Consider the following 15,929-nt stretch of genomic DNA (forward strand, 5'->3'; position numbering starts at 1 on the left):
TGGGCGTCACTGGGCTCAGGCTAAACAGTAGGGCGTCACTGGGCTAAACAGTAGGGCGTCACTGGGCTAAACAGTTGGGCGTCACTGGGCTAAACAGTTGGGCGTCACTGGGCTAAACAGTTGGGCGTCACTGGGCTAAACAGTTGGGCGTCACTGGGCTAAACAGTTGGGCGTCACTGGGCTAAACAGTAGGGCGTCACTGGGCTAAACAGTAGGGCGTCACTGGGCTAAACAGTCGGGCGTCAATGGGCTAAACAGTAGGGCGTCAATGGGCTAAACAGTAGGGCGTCACTGGGCTAAACAGTAGGGCGTCACTGGGCTCAGGCTAAACAGTAGGGCGTCACTGGGCTCAGGCTAAACAGTAGGGCGTCACTGGGCTCAGGCTAAACAGTAGGGCGTCACTGGGCTCAGGCTAAACAGTAGGGCGTCACTGGGCTCAGGCTAAACAGTAGGGCGTCACTGGGCTCAGGCTAAACAGTAGGGCGTCACTGGGCTCAGGCTAAACAGTAGGGCGTCACTGGGCTCAGGCTAAACAGTAGGGCGTCACTGGGCTCAGGCTAAACAGTAGGGCGTCACTGGGCTCAGGCTAAACAGTAGGGCGTCACTGGGCTCAGGCCAAGGTCTCAATTAGTGTTTCTTACCTTTCAGCTGCTTCTTCAGTGGTTTGTTGGCCTCCAGCCACCTCTGCAAGACAAACTATGTTAATCAAAGACATGATGCTAAATTCACCATCTGTTGTGTGCGTTTTAGAGTATTCACTAGGTGTGTGTGTGTGTGTAGCTACTCACAGGAGAGTGTGTTTGAGTGACGATGGTGGTGTTGGAGTCTCGTAGCTGCAGACTGAAGAAGTGTCTCTCCAGCAGACCCAGCTGGTTACACACCTGCTCCAGCAAAACCTCACCTGCATCCTGCTTCTGAGAGACGCAAAACACACCTTATACCGGGAGTCAGTCAGTGTGTGTGATATTGCAGTACACTGTGTTTTGGTAAAGCCTTTCTAGTGAGTGTGTTCTCCAGGTCAAGGTTGTGTATTGAGATCAATGGGAAGCTGAGATCTGAGTCTCCCGGTCTATCATTAGGAAGCTGAGATCTGAGTCTCCCGGTCTATCATTAGGAAGCTGAGATCTGAGTCTCCCGGTCTATCATTAGGAAGCTGAGATCTGAGTCTCCCAGTCTATCATTAGGAAGCTGAGATCTGAGTCTCCCAGTCTATCATTAGGAAGCTGAGATCTGAGTCTCCCGGTCTATCATTAGGAAGCTGAGATCTGAGTCTCCCAGTCTATCATTAGGAAGCTGAGATCTGAGTCTCCCGGTCTATCATTAGGAAGCTGAGATCTGAGTCTCCCGGTCTATCATTAGGAAGCTGAGATCTGAGTCTCCCGGTCTATCATTAGGAAGCTGAGATCTGAGTCTCCCGGTCTATCATTAGGAAGCTGAGATCTGAGTCTCCCAGTCTATCATTCCCACTCTACTCAGGACTGTGTGTACTCACGTTGACTGTAAAGGTCTGGATAGTGTTGTCCAGTAGTTGAACCAAACACAGTAGATCAGGTTTGGGCATGTCTGTTACTGCAGGTTACTCAACCTCTTACACACACACACACACACACACACACACACACACACACACACGTCTATCAGTGTCCAAAATGTGCACACACAGCAGTATTCTAGAATATTGGACCATTGGCTTTCATACTTTTCTAATTCTCAATGCGGCTCAAGCTATTTCTCCAACTGTCAACACATTCAAATCAATAGAGGGACGCGTATGTTGAGCCGCGTTGGTTGGGAATGTTGGGGTGGTACCCGTTATGGCTGTGTGTTCCCCCCTGCAGACTGGTCTCAGAGCCGCATTGGTTGGGAATGTTGGGGAGGTACCCGTTATGGCTGTGTGTTCCCCCCGCAGACAGTGGTCTCAGAGCAGCGTAACTATGTCACAATGGGACGCGGGACTGTCACGTCTCTGTCTTTTCACTCTGAATTACACGTCACTCACTCACACAACCCTCAGTCCATCTCTCCACAACCTGGGGAGAGAACACACACACATCTTAATGAAACACCTCCAGACTCTGGAAACTGTGATGATATCTGCTCATGTAGTTTAGCCCCTCCCTAAGGATGACATCGTCTGCAGTGAACAGCTCCTTTTCTACTTCACACACACACACACAGTGAGTAATTTGTGTGTCTGAAGCAGTATCATGCTACAATGAGTAATGCAGTGTGTATGTTGGTAATACATTATTATCTGTCCAGAGTCTGAACATGTCCTTTTTCCCTGTTCTCTCCTCCGCCCTGTGCAGACTGCTGAATGATAAGAATGTTAAATATTGTCAGAGACAAGCTGGTCCATCCACAGGCCTAGGAACTGATCTCAGATCTACATGCACACACACGAGCTGCAGTGTTGTTTACACACCAGTTCTGCTGGGCATCAACCCACTAACCCATGCTTTTAATAACAGCCCTGTGTGTGTGTGCTTGTTAATGTAGGCTGAGGGGAGTGGGACAGGTCTTTTTGTAGGTCTCTCTCTCTCACACACACACACACGTTAATGTTTGGACTCACTCTGAATACTTTGAATACATTACAGTGAGTAGAGCACTCTCTCACGCCTGATTTTCCATGATGATAATGACATTCACACCAGTTAAACTGAGCAGCCTAAACTATTTTAGGAGTTTTTTGCCAAGTCTAGACTGTTGAGTGGGCAGTATTGGTATACAACATTGCCTATTTAAAGTGTGTCAACTAGGCCTGAGATTTGCACCTGGTTGCATTGGCAAACTTGTTTTCAGATGAGCAACGTCATCTCGGTTATCGATTAAACTAGTGTATCGCAATGATTAACACGGAGAATAAGATAACCTACCATATAGTATATTGGACGTTATTTGAAACATACAGCCTCGACGTGAACTTTAAACTAAGTAGGCTCTATGAACGACCAACATAAACGTAGCCTAATGTTATAGGTTCTTCTGCTGCTACGCTCAATTCAGCAACTTTTAACGTTACTTCACTTCAGATATCAAGTTGATCCTGGAGGATTGTTATGAGAACACAGACAATCTAGCTCGAGAAGATCAGTTAAAATACCTCAGTAGTCCTGGATTTGGGAACTTTGTCATGTCCGTTGATACTACCGCTGTTAAAAACCTTGGAACTGGGCGCGTCGAGCGGGCAGGTGGAGGTAAATATCCGGAAAGAGATATTCCCGCTGCCCCGCCTCTTCACAATGCGCGCTCCCGCCTTGATGGATGCGTGTTCTGGTCCTCAACCACCCCCGCTGTAGCCTACAGCAGATCATATTCTTTCATCAGAGGAAAAATATTTCATGTCATCTGTTCACGCAGCCCTGCAGAACTGTAGAGTGACACTGATTCACCAGAACAAGGGGTGGAATATACTTTGAAAAAAAGCTCAACTTCCAGAGATGTGAAAGTGAAACTCGGTCTAGGTTCTTGGCTGGTCAGCAAAAGAGTGGAGTCCCTCCGGTTTTGTTCATTGGGACTACTTTGGGAACGAATCATTCTTTCCTTCCTTCCTTGAAGTAGTCTGTGTTACTTATTCATATGAGAAAATGAATGGTGTCTCAGCATAGCTTCCACAAGTCCTATCGTGAGGAGGCTCATCCATTGGCCATTCAGGGGCTCGCACCCTTAAAGCAGCGTCATCTCCTTGTCTCCTCTCCAATATCTCAATCGTCAAATGACTCCATCTCATTGTCTCTTCTCCTCGTTCATCTGTACTCATCCTTAAAGTCAGATATCTCCAGTTGTTCCATTCCAGGGCAGATGAAGAGAATGAAACCTGTCTAATTACATCCCCAATTAAAATGTGATTTTCTTATCCGATCGAGACAATCACATTACTATCAATGTACCGGTCTGTGTCCTAACAGAATATGTTGTAATCCAATGTCAAACAGCCTGTAATTGACTCCCATATAACCTCTCTGGGGTCCTGCTTCCATCTACAGGGAAGACGAGGTACTGCTGAAGCGGGTGTTCGTTTTTTTTCCAAATCGTGGCGAATTAATTTGTGTAGACAACCAGGTGAGGGGAGATCCTAACTAATCAATGGCGTTAATTGATCAATCAAGTACAAGGGAGGAGCAAAAATCCACTGACACTCTGGCCCACCTAGGACAAGGGTGGGCAAACGTTTTGGTTCGAGGGCCGCACAGATTTTTGGGGGGACTGATTTGTTTGTCAAAATCAATTTGCAGGCCAGAAAAGGGGGAGTTATTTGACAATATATAGTTTAGGTCCATTATAATTTATATAAATATATAGTATATAAATATATAGTGTAGGTCCATTATAATTTATATAAATATATAGTGTAGGTCCATTATAATGCAAGCATGTGTTTTCTAAATGGCCAATGAGAGGAAGGTTAAATGTCAGAGGTCATAGATCAGGTCAATGTTGAGTGTGGTAAATCGACAGTAGTCATTCCTCCTCAGACAGGTCTATATTAGCCTACAGTCTGTAGTGACTCTGAACAGAGTGTACCTGTATCTGGACCAAAACAGATGAAGTCTGACCTTGACCTTTGTATCTTCCTGGGGTAGTTTGGAAAACAGCATGGTCTGACTGTCACGCCCTGACTTTAGAGATCCACATTTATTCTCTATGTTTGGTTAGGGCAGGGTGTGACTCGGGTAGGAAAATCTATGTTTTCTATTTTTTTATTGTTTTGCCGAGTGTGGTTCCCAATCAGAGGCAGCTGTCTATCGGTGTCTCTGATTGGGGATCAAAAATAAGTTGTGATTTTCCGTTTAGGTTTTGTGGGGGTGTTATTTTCTGTTTAGTGTCTGTGCCTGACGGAAATGTTCGTTTTCGGATTTGTTATTATTTTTGTTTGAGTGTTTCTTGTAAATAAATATCATGAACACTTTCCACGCTGCGCTTTGGTCCACTCTTCTTTCTACCGACGACGAGCGTTACAGAACACCCCACCAAAGAAGGACCAAGCAGCGTGGCCAGGAGGACTGGACATGGGAGGAAATACTAGAGGGGGAAGGACCCTGGACACGGGCTGGGGAGTATCGCCGTCCAAGGGAGCAGATGGAGGCTGCGAGAGCGGAACGGCGACTATACGAAGAGTTAGCTCAACGACGGAAGCACGAGAGGCAGCCCCCGCAATTTCTTTTTGGAGGCGGCACACTGGGAGATTGGCGGAGGTAGGGTTTAGACCTGAGCCAACTCCCCGTGCTTACCGTGGGGAGCATGTGACTGGTCACACACACACATTCCACAAAGCAGTAGCATTGTCTGTCCATGCATAGCTCTTACAAAGTTTTAGGTTTTCCATTGATAGGAGCGTTGATTCGACAGTACACCCGGGAGCCCCTGTCAGGATTTCGTGGATGAGTGACTTGAGCCCAATGCCCACACAATAATGTTTCCTACAGAGGTGCCTTGGACTCAATTAGGCCTACGTCAGAGAGTTCTTTTGACAGGAGCGCGTGTGGGATTGTTGTAAATAGCCTGCCTGCCGAGCGCGCTGTCAGTGGTGCTGAAATCTTCAAACCGCAGCCACCAGAGTTAAAGAACATGTAGTTACAACTATGTGTTTTCATATTCTCGTGTTTGAATGCTCGGTGGCCTAACACATTTTCTCACCAACTGCTATAATGCGTTATTATGGGGTTATAAAGCATTGTCAATAACAGGTACACTACATGACTAAAAGTATGTGGCCACCTGCTCCTCGAAGATCTCATTCCAAAATCATGGACATTAATATGGAGTTGGTCCTGCATTTGCTGCTATAATAGCCTCCACTCTTCTGGGAAGATGTTCTACTAGATGTTGGAAAATTTCTGCTGGGACTTGCTTCCATTCAGCCACAAGAGCATTAGTGAGGTTGGGCACTGATGTTGGGCAATTAGGCCTGGCTCACAGTCAGCGTTCTAATTCATCCCAAAGGTGTTCAATAGGGTTGAGGTCGGGGCTCTGTGCAGGCCAGTCAAGTTCTTCCACACCGATCTCGACAAACCATTTCTGTATGGACCTCGCTTTGTGCACGGAGGCATTGTCATGCTGAAACAGGAATAGGGCTTTCCTCAAACTGTTGCCACAAAGTTGGAAGCACAGAATCGTCTAGAATGTCATTGTATGCTGTAGTGTTAAGATTTCCCTTTGCTAGAACTAAGGGGCCTAGCCAGAACCATGAAAAACAGCCCCACAACATTATGCCTCCTCCACCAAACTTTACAGTTGGCACTATGCATTGGCGCAGGTAGTGTTCTCCTGGCATCTGCCAAACCCAGATTTGTTCGTTGCACTGCCAGATGGTGAAGCATGATTCATCACTCCAGAGAATGTGTTTCCATGGCTCCAGAATCCAATGGCGGCGAGCTTTACACCACTCCAGCCGATGCTTGGCATTGGGCATGGTGATCTTATGTTTGTGAGGCTGCTCGGCCATGGAAACCCATTTCATGAAGCTCCTGACGAACAGTTCTTGTGCTGATGTTGCTTCCAGAGGCAGTTTGGAAATCGGTAATGAGTGTTGCAAACGAGGACAGATGATTTTTACATGCTACGCGCTTCAGCACTCGGTGGTCCCGTTCTTTGAGCTTGTGTGGCCTACCACTTCGCGGCTGAGCCGTTGTTGCTCCTAGATGTATCCACTTCACAATAACAGCCCTTACAGTTGACCGGGGCAGCTCTAGCAGGGCAGAAATTTGATGAACTGACTTGTTGGAAAGGTGGCATCCATTCTATTTCCATTCCATTATATTCATTATCTATCACTCTCTCTCTCTCTCCTTCCAGCAGAGACGTGATGGTAGAGAGGTTGTTGCTGAAGGGACTGCGAGGGCATGTCTGTGGGTGGGACTATGGAAACCTTCTGTGGAACCCCTGAGTATCTGGCGCCAGAGGTGCTGTTAGGCCACACCTGCTGTGGACTGGTGGGGGCTGGGGAGTGCACTTTATGAGATGCTTCAAGGACTGGTGAGTGTTTCTCTTTCTCTTCTCTTTCAGCTACTTTTCAACTAGCATATTCTATCCACTGCACACTTATCTTGCTCCCTATTTCTTATTTTCTCTCTCTCTGTTCCTCAGCCCCCGTTCTACAGTCGCAGTAAAGCCGAGATGTTTGAGAACATCCTTCACGCCCCCCTGCAGCTCCATAGAAGTGTGTCCCAGTCTGCCCGGACTCTGCTGCAGAGCCTGCTGGAGAGAGACTGTACCAAACGCCTTGGGGGGGGGGAACATGACCTTGTAAGCACCCACCAGTATCCCACCTGGCAGAGTGCTGACACATGCATGCAAGACCACATACACACTCGCACCCATACACACATTGACGTGCTGTCTCACTTTGTTTGTTGACTGAGCTGCAGGGCTACACCTTCTTCCTGTCCATCAACTGGGATGACCTGCTAGCCAGGAAAGTCCCTCCCCCATCCATTCCCAACCTGGTGAGTGTGTGTGTTTTATAGGGGCTATGGGTCAGTTTGGATCTGTGACTACCTGAATGTGTGTCTGGTCACTCGTTCCCTCCCTCTCTCTTTCAGTCTGGTCCGTGTGATATGCTGTATTTTGACCCAGAGTTCACGCTTCTTCCAGCCCCCGCAGGTGTGGCCTTCTTCCATGTTGGGAGACGTGGCCAATGGAGCCTTCCCAGGGTTCTCCTATATGTCTCCGGCTGAGGTTGGAGTCACAGAGCCCTGATATCATTCTAATATTATTTATGTTTTGAATAAATTTTGAATAAATTAAAATACATTTATCAGATTGTTTATATCTCACAGAGAACGGAGGCTCAGGCCGGGTTAGAACCAGTGGTTAAATTGAACCGGAGCTACCTGGAGTCAGCCTCCTGCACCTTGGGTCAAAGGGAGAACCTAGCTTCATCACATTATGGGTCAAAGAGAAAAGTAGGATTAGGGTAAGGCTTGTGGTTGTGGTTGAGGTGCTAGGGTTATGGTAAGGGTTGAGGTTGAGGTTAGGGTAAGGCTTGTGGTTGAGGTTAGGGTAAGGCTTGTGGTTGAGGTTAGGCTTAAACCAGGATGTGATAAGAAAAAGTGTGTGTGTGTAGAGCCAGCCCAGATGTGTGAGGTTACAGCTAGTTTAATACTTCTAAGATGATCAATTACATGATTAACATTGTCTGACATAAGATTAACATTCAATTACATACTACAGATATTACATACTACAGATATGACATATAAGAGCTGTTTCCTAGACTCAAAAGCTTGCTCATTGGAGAATCACTTGGCTCAATTGGTGTCTGGGAAGCCGGTCCAACAGAAACAAAGTGCAACAATCAAACAGGTAACCAAGTCAACAGGAACATTTGGTTTCCCTCCATTTCCACCGGACTGACTGCAAAGAACTCTAGTCAGTGTGTGTGTGTGTACTCAGTAGCTGTTGAAGGTGGGGTAACTCTGGTCACTCTGGCAGGTGAAGTAAGCTATCAGCTGACCGTTACAGATCATCAGAAACAACCCGCTGCCTTCAAACAAAACACACACACACAACCACACACACACACAACCACACACACACACAAAACCATTAATAAAGAAGAGACAACCCATTTCTTGTCTATAACTCCTCAGAAGGTTTCACACAATAAATCAGAACATGTGAGGTACAGGTCTTACCAAGGGCCAGCCACCACTGCCATACCAAGGGAAACTCCAACATCACTGAAACACACACATTAAAAACAGGTAATATGCCACACAGAACCAAGGATGGGGAGTGTACATCGTATTGCTTTAGAGCTAGACCCATCCAATCCTTACACATGAGGAAGGGGAATTAAAGAAGACCATGGGATAGGGTCAATATATGTGCCTTGTTTTGGGCCCAGCTGCTTCTCAACTCTAACCCTACTTCCCATCCTGTCATGATGTCATCCAAGCTGGCCCTGAGCACTCTGCTCTGCCAGCAAGGGATCATTCTGAGTTAAGCCAGTGTGTGTGTGTGAGTTCAGGCATGTGTATGCATTTCTCTGTGTACGTGTGTGTGTCTCACCCAGGCTGGTGAGCAGTACGTGCAGTAGTGTGACTGTGAGAGCGTAGTCCCAGACCCATCTCCTCACCACGGCTGCAAACAGCAGACCACTGCAGAAATAGGTCAACTCCATGGACAGCAGGTTCACTGGAACAACAATATAAGACCTTAAACATATGTAGAGGACATGCATGTGCACACACACTACCATACACATCTTCACTCACCCAGGTATTTGGAGTTGGACTCCAAATTGGTTGGTTCAGTCTTAAAGTCAAAGGGAATAAGTCCATCAAAGTGATCCAACCTGAATGCAAACAGAAGAGCAGCAGATAAAACAAACAAACAAACAGGATATTCAAAAGGAGGAGCTAGGAGGGAACCAGGGTGGTTGAAACTGACTGTCATTCCAATCAATGAAAACAGACCAATAGTTGCTGTGTATTCCACGAATCCCTCCTCCTCACTTCTGTCACCTGGTGTAAAAGTATAACTTTAGACCGTCCCCTCGCGCGAACCAAGGACCCTCTGCACACATCAACAACAGCATCGTTACCCATCGCTCCACAAAAGCCGCGGCCCTTGCAGAGCAAGGGGAACTACTACTTCAAGGTCTCAGAGAAAGTGAGGTCAACGATTGAAACGCTATTTAGCGCGCACCGCTAACTAAACTAGCCGTTTGATATCCGTTACACTCACCCCCCTTTTGACCTCCTGCTTTTCCGCAGCAACCAGTGATCCGGGTCAACAGCATCAATGTAGCAGTATAACTTTAGACCGTTCCCTCGCCCCTGCCCGGGCGCGAACCAGGGACCCTCTGCACAAATCAACAACAGTCACCCACGAAGCATCGTTACCCATCGCTCCACAAAAGCCGCGGCTCTTGCAGAGCAAGGGGAACTACTACTTCAAGGTCTCAGAGAAAGTGAGGACACCGATTGAAACGCTATTTAGCGCGCACCGCTAACTAAACTAGCCGTTTGACATCCGTTACACTGGCACCAGGTTTATAGAAGCCACGTGAGGACAGCTCACCGTTCAAGCAAGGTCACTTACCCAATAACCACACGTGAACGCAGAGAGAGGAAAAGAAAAGTGTCGCACCTGAACGCGCCGAAACACACACTCCCAATCATGTAGTAGAGAGAGTAGAATATGACGAGGCATAGCAGCAGGTGCACAAGCACTGTCTGGGGGAGAGAGATCGAGAGAAAGAGAAAGAGATTGAGAGATAGTCAGAGTCATTCATCCCAATAATAATATATCACAAATCATAGACCTAGGCTACACTCAAATCAGCCGCCAAGACACTGTAGCAAAGCCGTGACAGCACTGTCAACTGAACCGTGGATCATTCAGCAGGTGTAAAAGCTCCCATGGCAGAACTCCAACAGACTCTGCAGGGGATGCGCACTGCGGGGGAGCAGCAGAGGACAGAAGACCTTCATTTGCACAGACTGAGTGATCATTATCTGTTGCATTTGCCATTCACGATAAATGAAATATCAGTCGCTGAATATAAATGATAGGCTGATAGCTTATGTTTCATAGTCGCCAACAACGACACCTGATGATTTCGTATTTTATTATAACAGCGTCCATATCTGACCCACGGCTGCCCGGTTGGCACATAATTCGATTTTTTCTGAGTGAAAAATCCGAGTAAACAGTCCTCTTACCCTCGTGTCGGCCACTTTACCCCTGAAGGCCATCTCATGGTTTGCATCTGTCGTTCTTCTGATGTTGAGAATAATGTATGTGACTGGGCAACTGAGATGCTACAGTGTAATCCGTAAGAAAACAGCATTATTACTGCCATCTAGCGGTAGCGACTGGAAAAAGCAGGCTTATTTATAGTCGACACTGCCATTGAAGGTCTGCATCTCATGCCAAATAAGACTACAGTAGCCTCTTCCAGTCCAACGTTTCACTTGTAATAAGAACAGTAGGGATGTCTTATTAATTAACCCTTAAAATAGCAAAGTCAGAGAGTTTCTATTCCGGACGTCTGGTCTGATTGGGCATAGATAACAAACATGAAAATGCATCACGTTTTACAATTAAAAAACATTCAGAGTTTATAGGCCTTGTTGTAATCAATACTACGGTCTAACTACTGTAGACCTATTTGGCGTCTGGACTTGACTGTTCTTATTTTTTTGCTAAATTACTGGTTGGAAGTGTGGACAAGTTCATACAAAAGCTAGAAATTGGGATTATGATTAGTCTACTGTCATCTTTCTTTTAACATATGGAGACAATATTGACTGGTGGTGACGTAAAGAGTTATTGACGGCATACAGCGACATGACCACAATGGAAATCGCGCGCCACGCCAAACAGACTGCACGCCCCTGCGCTCCGATTTTATGCTCTCTGAGATTCTGAAATTAACAGGGAGAAAGACTAGTCCCAGGGCATGAATACAATATTTAATAAACGATATATCCACTCTAAGCGTCCGCCTTGCTGTACCTATTGATCATCGATAGTTGTGTGCTCAAGTTTACCAAGATCCAAAGTTGTCAGGCAGCGTTCATTGAACGCATGCGCATTGCATCCACTATCCAGCTCAAAATAAGAGTTAAAACAGAAACGAGGTGAGTTCCATAATTTTCAAACAATATAATCGCTGTTATACATTAAATGTTGCAAATAACAACAGTAATCGAAAAAGCATCGTTCGTTTTATAATTTGCACCGGTTCTTATTATTTGTACTGTGATTTAAAACCGTAAAGATAAATCGGAGAGTCAAGTTTCTATTGAAGAAATTAAAAGCAAGCAATTCTATATTTTAGCCTTGAACAAATAAGGCAGTGTAGGGGCGGTTATTTACTTATTCATACCAAGTAATGTGGAAGTCCGTTCCTAAGCATTTTCTAACGTTCAAGACATGGAAACTTATTTATTACTGGTTGTCCTTACTTCGCTACACCAAGCCAAAATGCTAGTCCCAGTTCCTAGCAGTCTAGCTACCAGTTTGAATTGAACCGTAGTGACGCTTTGCTAGCCAGAAGCAGTTAGCAAGCTAGCTGGCAGCTAGCTGGCTGACATTCCGAGACAAGGGAAAGTAAAGAAAATGGCCATGATGAGGGAAAACACTAACCTATGAAATTGCAGGGTATACATTTGGTTTTATTTGACAGACACGGCCGTGTATTATATGTTTCAATAAATAACTTGAGTCATTTACATAGTTTTAACGTGTTGGTGGCCTCTTCCTTTGCTCCGCCATTTTGTATAAGACGAATGCTAATCATGGGCGCACGTACACTTTATTTATGGTCGAATAAATTCGAGGTTTAAACTTGGGAACGTAAACTGACAGCTGTTGAACAGCACACTTGATTGTTTACTTCCCATCCGTATATTTCAGTCAACAAATATTATTTCTGACCAAACTATAGGGTTGATTCAGCGTCGAGGCGAAAACGTTATATCGTGATCTTGGTTTGATTAAAACACACGCAAATTTGACATTTCTATGCAGAACACATTGTTTCTTTAAAATCATTGATTATTCTACCATCGCTGTTGTCCGCGTCAATGCAAACAGCCGATTTAATAAGATACTGTTAAAACAAGGAAAAGCTGAACTTGTTCTTTTAACTTGTATTTGACACGAGTCTCACGGTGTTTGTCAATACTTGTGTTCTAGGCCAATCCATGCAGGGGTGCTTGTGCATTTATTTTTTGATATTTAGCTTTAAAAAGTTAAATATTTTCTTGTTTTGCTTCATATAAGTGCATGCATGTATTCCACAACAGTCGCCCTCTAGCGGCGATGGAATGCGGTTCTTTAGTACCCGACTTGCACGCGCTGGTTGACTTCTTGCAGGTACCTGTACTTTTTGTGCCAGGGATATTTTTTGAGTACCCCATTTTGGATAATGTCATTTGATTGATTGATTGTTTTTATTAGCTCATTTAAAAAATATACATACACACACACACTACATTCATTTGAAAAACTTAACAGGGATTGCTAAATAAAGTCAGTGACTTATTCCCATTGTGGTCCCTAAAGTACAGGGTGGAAAAATATTACAAAGATACAGACATAGATATCTAAAATATATATAATGAAAACAACACATAGATAGACATTTGAGAAAGATCTGTCAAATGGATACAATTTCAGTTTTACTTTGAGAACATACAGACAGACCTATTCTAGCCCATATCCTTGCATGAACAAACCCCCACACATCTTGTCTTAACATGAGAGACAGACAGATGTCAATAGGCATGTGTCAGTGTTTCCCCATCCACTGCTGAAGTGGGCGTCGTAATTCAAATCAAATGTTATTTGTCTCATGCATCCTAAACAACAGGTGTAGACTTAACAGTGAAATGCTTACTGATGGGCCCTTTCCAACAATACAGAGAGAAAAATAGAAAAGTAATAGAAAAAATAAGAACACAAGGAATAAATCCACAATGAGTAAGGATTACTGGGCTATATACACGGGGTACCAGTACCGAGTCCATGTGCAGGGGTACGAGGTCATTTGGATGTGACACCTGTCTGGTTATTGATTGATTGGGTGTGTTCAAGTAGTAAGGCTAACAAAACTTTGTGTTAACGAGTGAAGTCAGGCGAGGTGCATCTGCGACAACCAAATGTCGGACACTGTAATGGTTAGCTGTGTATCGCAATGTTTTTTACACGGCAAAAATTCAAACCCGAGGCAGACAACTCTTTGGTCCTTTAATATGCTGCTGTATGTAAAATATTGTGGCTATAGCTTGGAAACAAATAAATGTGATTCTGGATGACAACATAATACAGTTTATTTCCACCTATAGGGCTTCTTTCCTAAAGAAATTTGTTTCCTTGCCATGATCCTAACGAGAATCGCGATATTGGTATCTTCCCGGCCCAAGTAATGGTTTTCCAACAGAAAGGCTCAGATCAACATGGCAGTGTCAACATACCTGCTATTGTATATACATGTTTTTCTTTTTCTTTACTTTTCTATATCACACACTCACAAACTGAAAACATAACATGTGTACAATTAATTGGTTAGAGAGAGGTCTCAAATCACTTTAATTTGTATCCCCTATAGCTTTAGAATCGCAAAAAAGTTGGTTCCTGTTTCAGTACCATCTATGGTCATGTTCACATGGGTCCACCAAAAACATCCTAATGATTGGTTGACAAATAATGCATGGTGCAGTTGGTGAGAAGCAACAGCAGCGACTTCATCAAAAACTGCACGACCTTTGATCACACTATTTTTGTCAAGTTCAAGCAGTCGACATGTAGGCACAAGTCGAACAATTTTTATCCCCATCCCCATGTTGCAACCCGACTAGACAAAATGTACCCGCTCGAACACGCCCATTGACTGGCTGACTGGACAACAACCTCTCCCTCAACGCGATCAAGACTAAGGAGATGATTGTGGACTTCAGGAAAAGGAGGACCGAGCACGCCCCCACTCTCATCAATGGGGCTGTAGTGGAGCAGGTCGAGAGCTTCAAGTTCCTTGGTGTCCACATCACCAACAAACTAACATGGTCCAAGCACACCAAGACAGTCGTGAAGCGGGCACGACAAAACCTATTCCCCCCTCAGGAGACTGAAAAGATTTGGCATTGGTCCCTCAGATCCTCAAAAGGTTCTACAGCAGCACCATCGAGAGCGTCCTGACTGGTTGCATCACTCTTTGGTATGGCAACTCCTCTCCCACCGACCGCAAGGCATTACAGAGGGTAGTGCGTATAGCCCAGTACATCACTGGGGCCAAGCTTCCTGCCATCCAGGACCTCTATACCAGGCTATGTCAGGTGAAGGCCCTAAAAATTGTCAAAGACTCCAGCCACCCAAGTCATACAATGTTTAAGTCTAGGTCCAAGACGCTTGTCAACAGCTTCTACACCCAAGCCATAAGACTCCTCAACATCTAATCAAATGGCTACCCAGACTATTTGCGTTGCCCCCTCCCCCCTTTTTACGCTCTGTTATCATCTATGCATAATCACTTTAACTCTACCTACATGTACATATTACCTCGACTAACCCCAGTATATAGCCTCGCTGTTGTTATTTTACTGCTGCTCTTTAATAGTTTGTTACTTTTATTTCTTATTCTTATTTTTTTTTAGGTATATTTGTTTTTTAAACTGCATTGTTGTTAAGGGCTTCTAAGTAAGAATTTCACTGTAAGGTCTACCTGTTGTATTCGGCGCATGTGACAAATACCATTTTGATTTGATTTTGACTGATGGATTGATTGATGTCAGTGCAGGAGGAGGAGAGCAGGGAGAGATGACTGACACCCCTCCCAGTGATGGCCCCTCCCAGGAGGCAGAGTTTGACATGATGGGCGCTCTGGACTGGCAGGACGGCATCGCCACACTGCCTGGCAGCGACATCAAGGTAGTGGTGTGTGTGTGTGTGTGTGTGTGTGTGATACCACAGACAGGTAGACTGACTGGTATCTCTCAGTTCCGTATGACAGAGTTTGGAACTTTGGAGATTGTGACAGAGCCAGAGGTCAAAGAGTCAAGGCCAACACCCCAGAACCCCGCCCAGTCGAAAAGCCCCACCCCTCCACCAGAGGCCCAATCAGAGAGCAGCGCAGCCTCTTCTGCAGCCAAGGAAGTCCAGCCACTTGCACCTAAGGGTAAAGTAAACGTATGGTTATGAAGGAGTTATAACATAGTTTTGACTGTTTATAATACAGGTGTGTAGTATTTAGACTCATAGCTCTGATATATGTCAGCACTGTCTATATTAGCATACTACATACTGGGTGCTCTGCAGATGGGGTATAGAATTACAAAGCTTCAATATTATTCTGCTCTTTCCCCCAGCTCAAGGCCCTGTGCTTCTGTCTCTAGAGGAGGGTCCCATGGTGAAGGAGCCCAGGGTGGAGGCGGGCCCCAGGGGCGGAGGTAGGCCCGAGGTGGAGGCAGGCCCCA

General features: G+C 45.3%; 3 protein-coding genes across 5 annotated transcripts; 1 reads left to right on the forward strand and 2 right to left on the reverse strand.

Annotated features, from left to right (window-relative positions):
• Positions 1–641: 641 nt before the first annotated feature.
• LOC135566564 (tyrosine-protein phosphatase non-receptor type 4-like) lies at positions 642–3,327 on the reverse strand (the record flags this gene model as incomplete). The annotated part of the gene is made up of 5 exons (XM_065014249.1): positions 3,107–3,327; positions 1,700–2,030; positions 1,493–1,587; positions 789–914; positions 642–684 (listed from the first exon to the last, which is right to left on the reverse strand). Coding segments are annotated over exons 3-5 (238 nt in total), but the record flags the coding sequence as incomplete, so codon positions are not given.
• A 619-nt stretch (positions 3,328–3,946) lies between these two features.
• LOC115120721 (serine/threonine-protein kinase Sgk1-like) lies at positions 3,947–7,759 on the forward strand. 2 transcript variants are annotated; one of them, XM_065014250.1, is made up of 5 exons: positions 3,947–5,198; positions 6,799–6,978; positions 7,090–7,248; positions 7,371–7,448; positions 7,545–7,759. In XM_065014250.1, exons 2-5 carry the CDS (start codon positions 6,964–6,966, stop codon positions 7,677–7,679), a joined length of 387 nt encoding a protein of 128 aa, XP_064870322.1. In that variant the 5' UTR covers positions 3,947–5,198; positions 6,799–6,963; the 3' UTR covers positions 7,680–7,759. The 2 variants fall into 2 exon arrangements, with proteins under 2 accessions (XP_064870322.1, XP_064870324.1); XM_065014252.1 differs by having other exon boundaries at positions 7,597–7,759.
• A 330-nt stretch (positions 7,760–8,089) lies between these two features.
• Positions 8,090–10,767, reverse strand: LOC115120722 (putative transmembrane protein 244). 2 transcript variants are annotated; one of them, XM_029649695.2, is made up of 6 exons: positions 10,674–10,767; positions 10,099–10,184; positions 9,222–9,301; positions 9,016–9,141; positions 8,640–8,684; positions 8,090–8,488 (listed from the first exon to the last, which is right to left on the reverse strand). In XM_029649695.2, the coding sequence occupies exons 1-6, from the start codon at positions 10,704–10,706 to the stop codon at positions 8,394–8,396; spliced, it is 465 nt and encodes a 154-aa protein (XP_029505555.1). In that variant the 5' UTR covers positions 10,707–10,767; the 3' UTR covers positions 8,090–8,393. The 2 variants fall into 2 exon arrangements, with proteins under 2 accessions (XP_029505555.1, XP_029505556.1); XM_029649696.2 differs by lacking the exon at positions 10,099–10,184 and having other exon boundaries at positions 10,674–10,751.
• Between the last annotated feature and the right edge of the window lie 5,162 nt (positions 10,768–15,929).

The sequence above is a fragment of the Oncorhynchus nerka genome, unplaced genomic scaffold (genome assembly GCF_034236695.1).
Source record: "Oncorhynchus nerka isolate Pitt River unplaced genomic scaffold, Oner_Uvic_2.0 unplaced_scaffold_4193, whole genome shotgun sequence".
NCBI lineage: Eukaryota > Metazoa > Chordata > Actinopteri > Salmoniformes > Salmonidae > Oncorhynchus > Oncorhynchus nerka.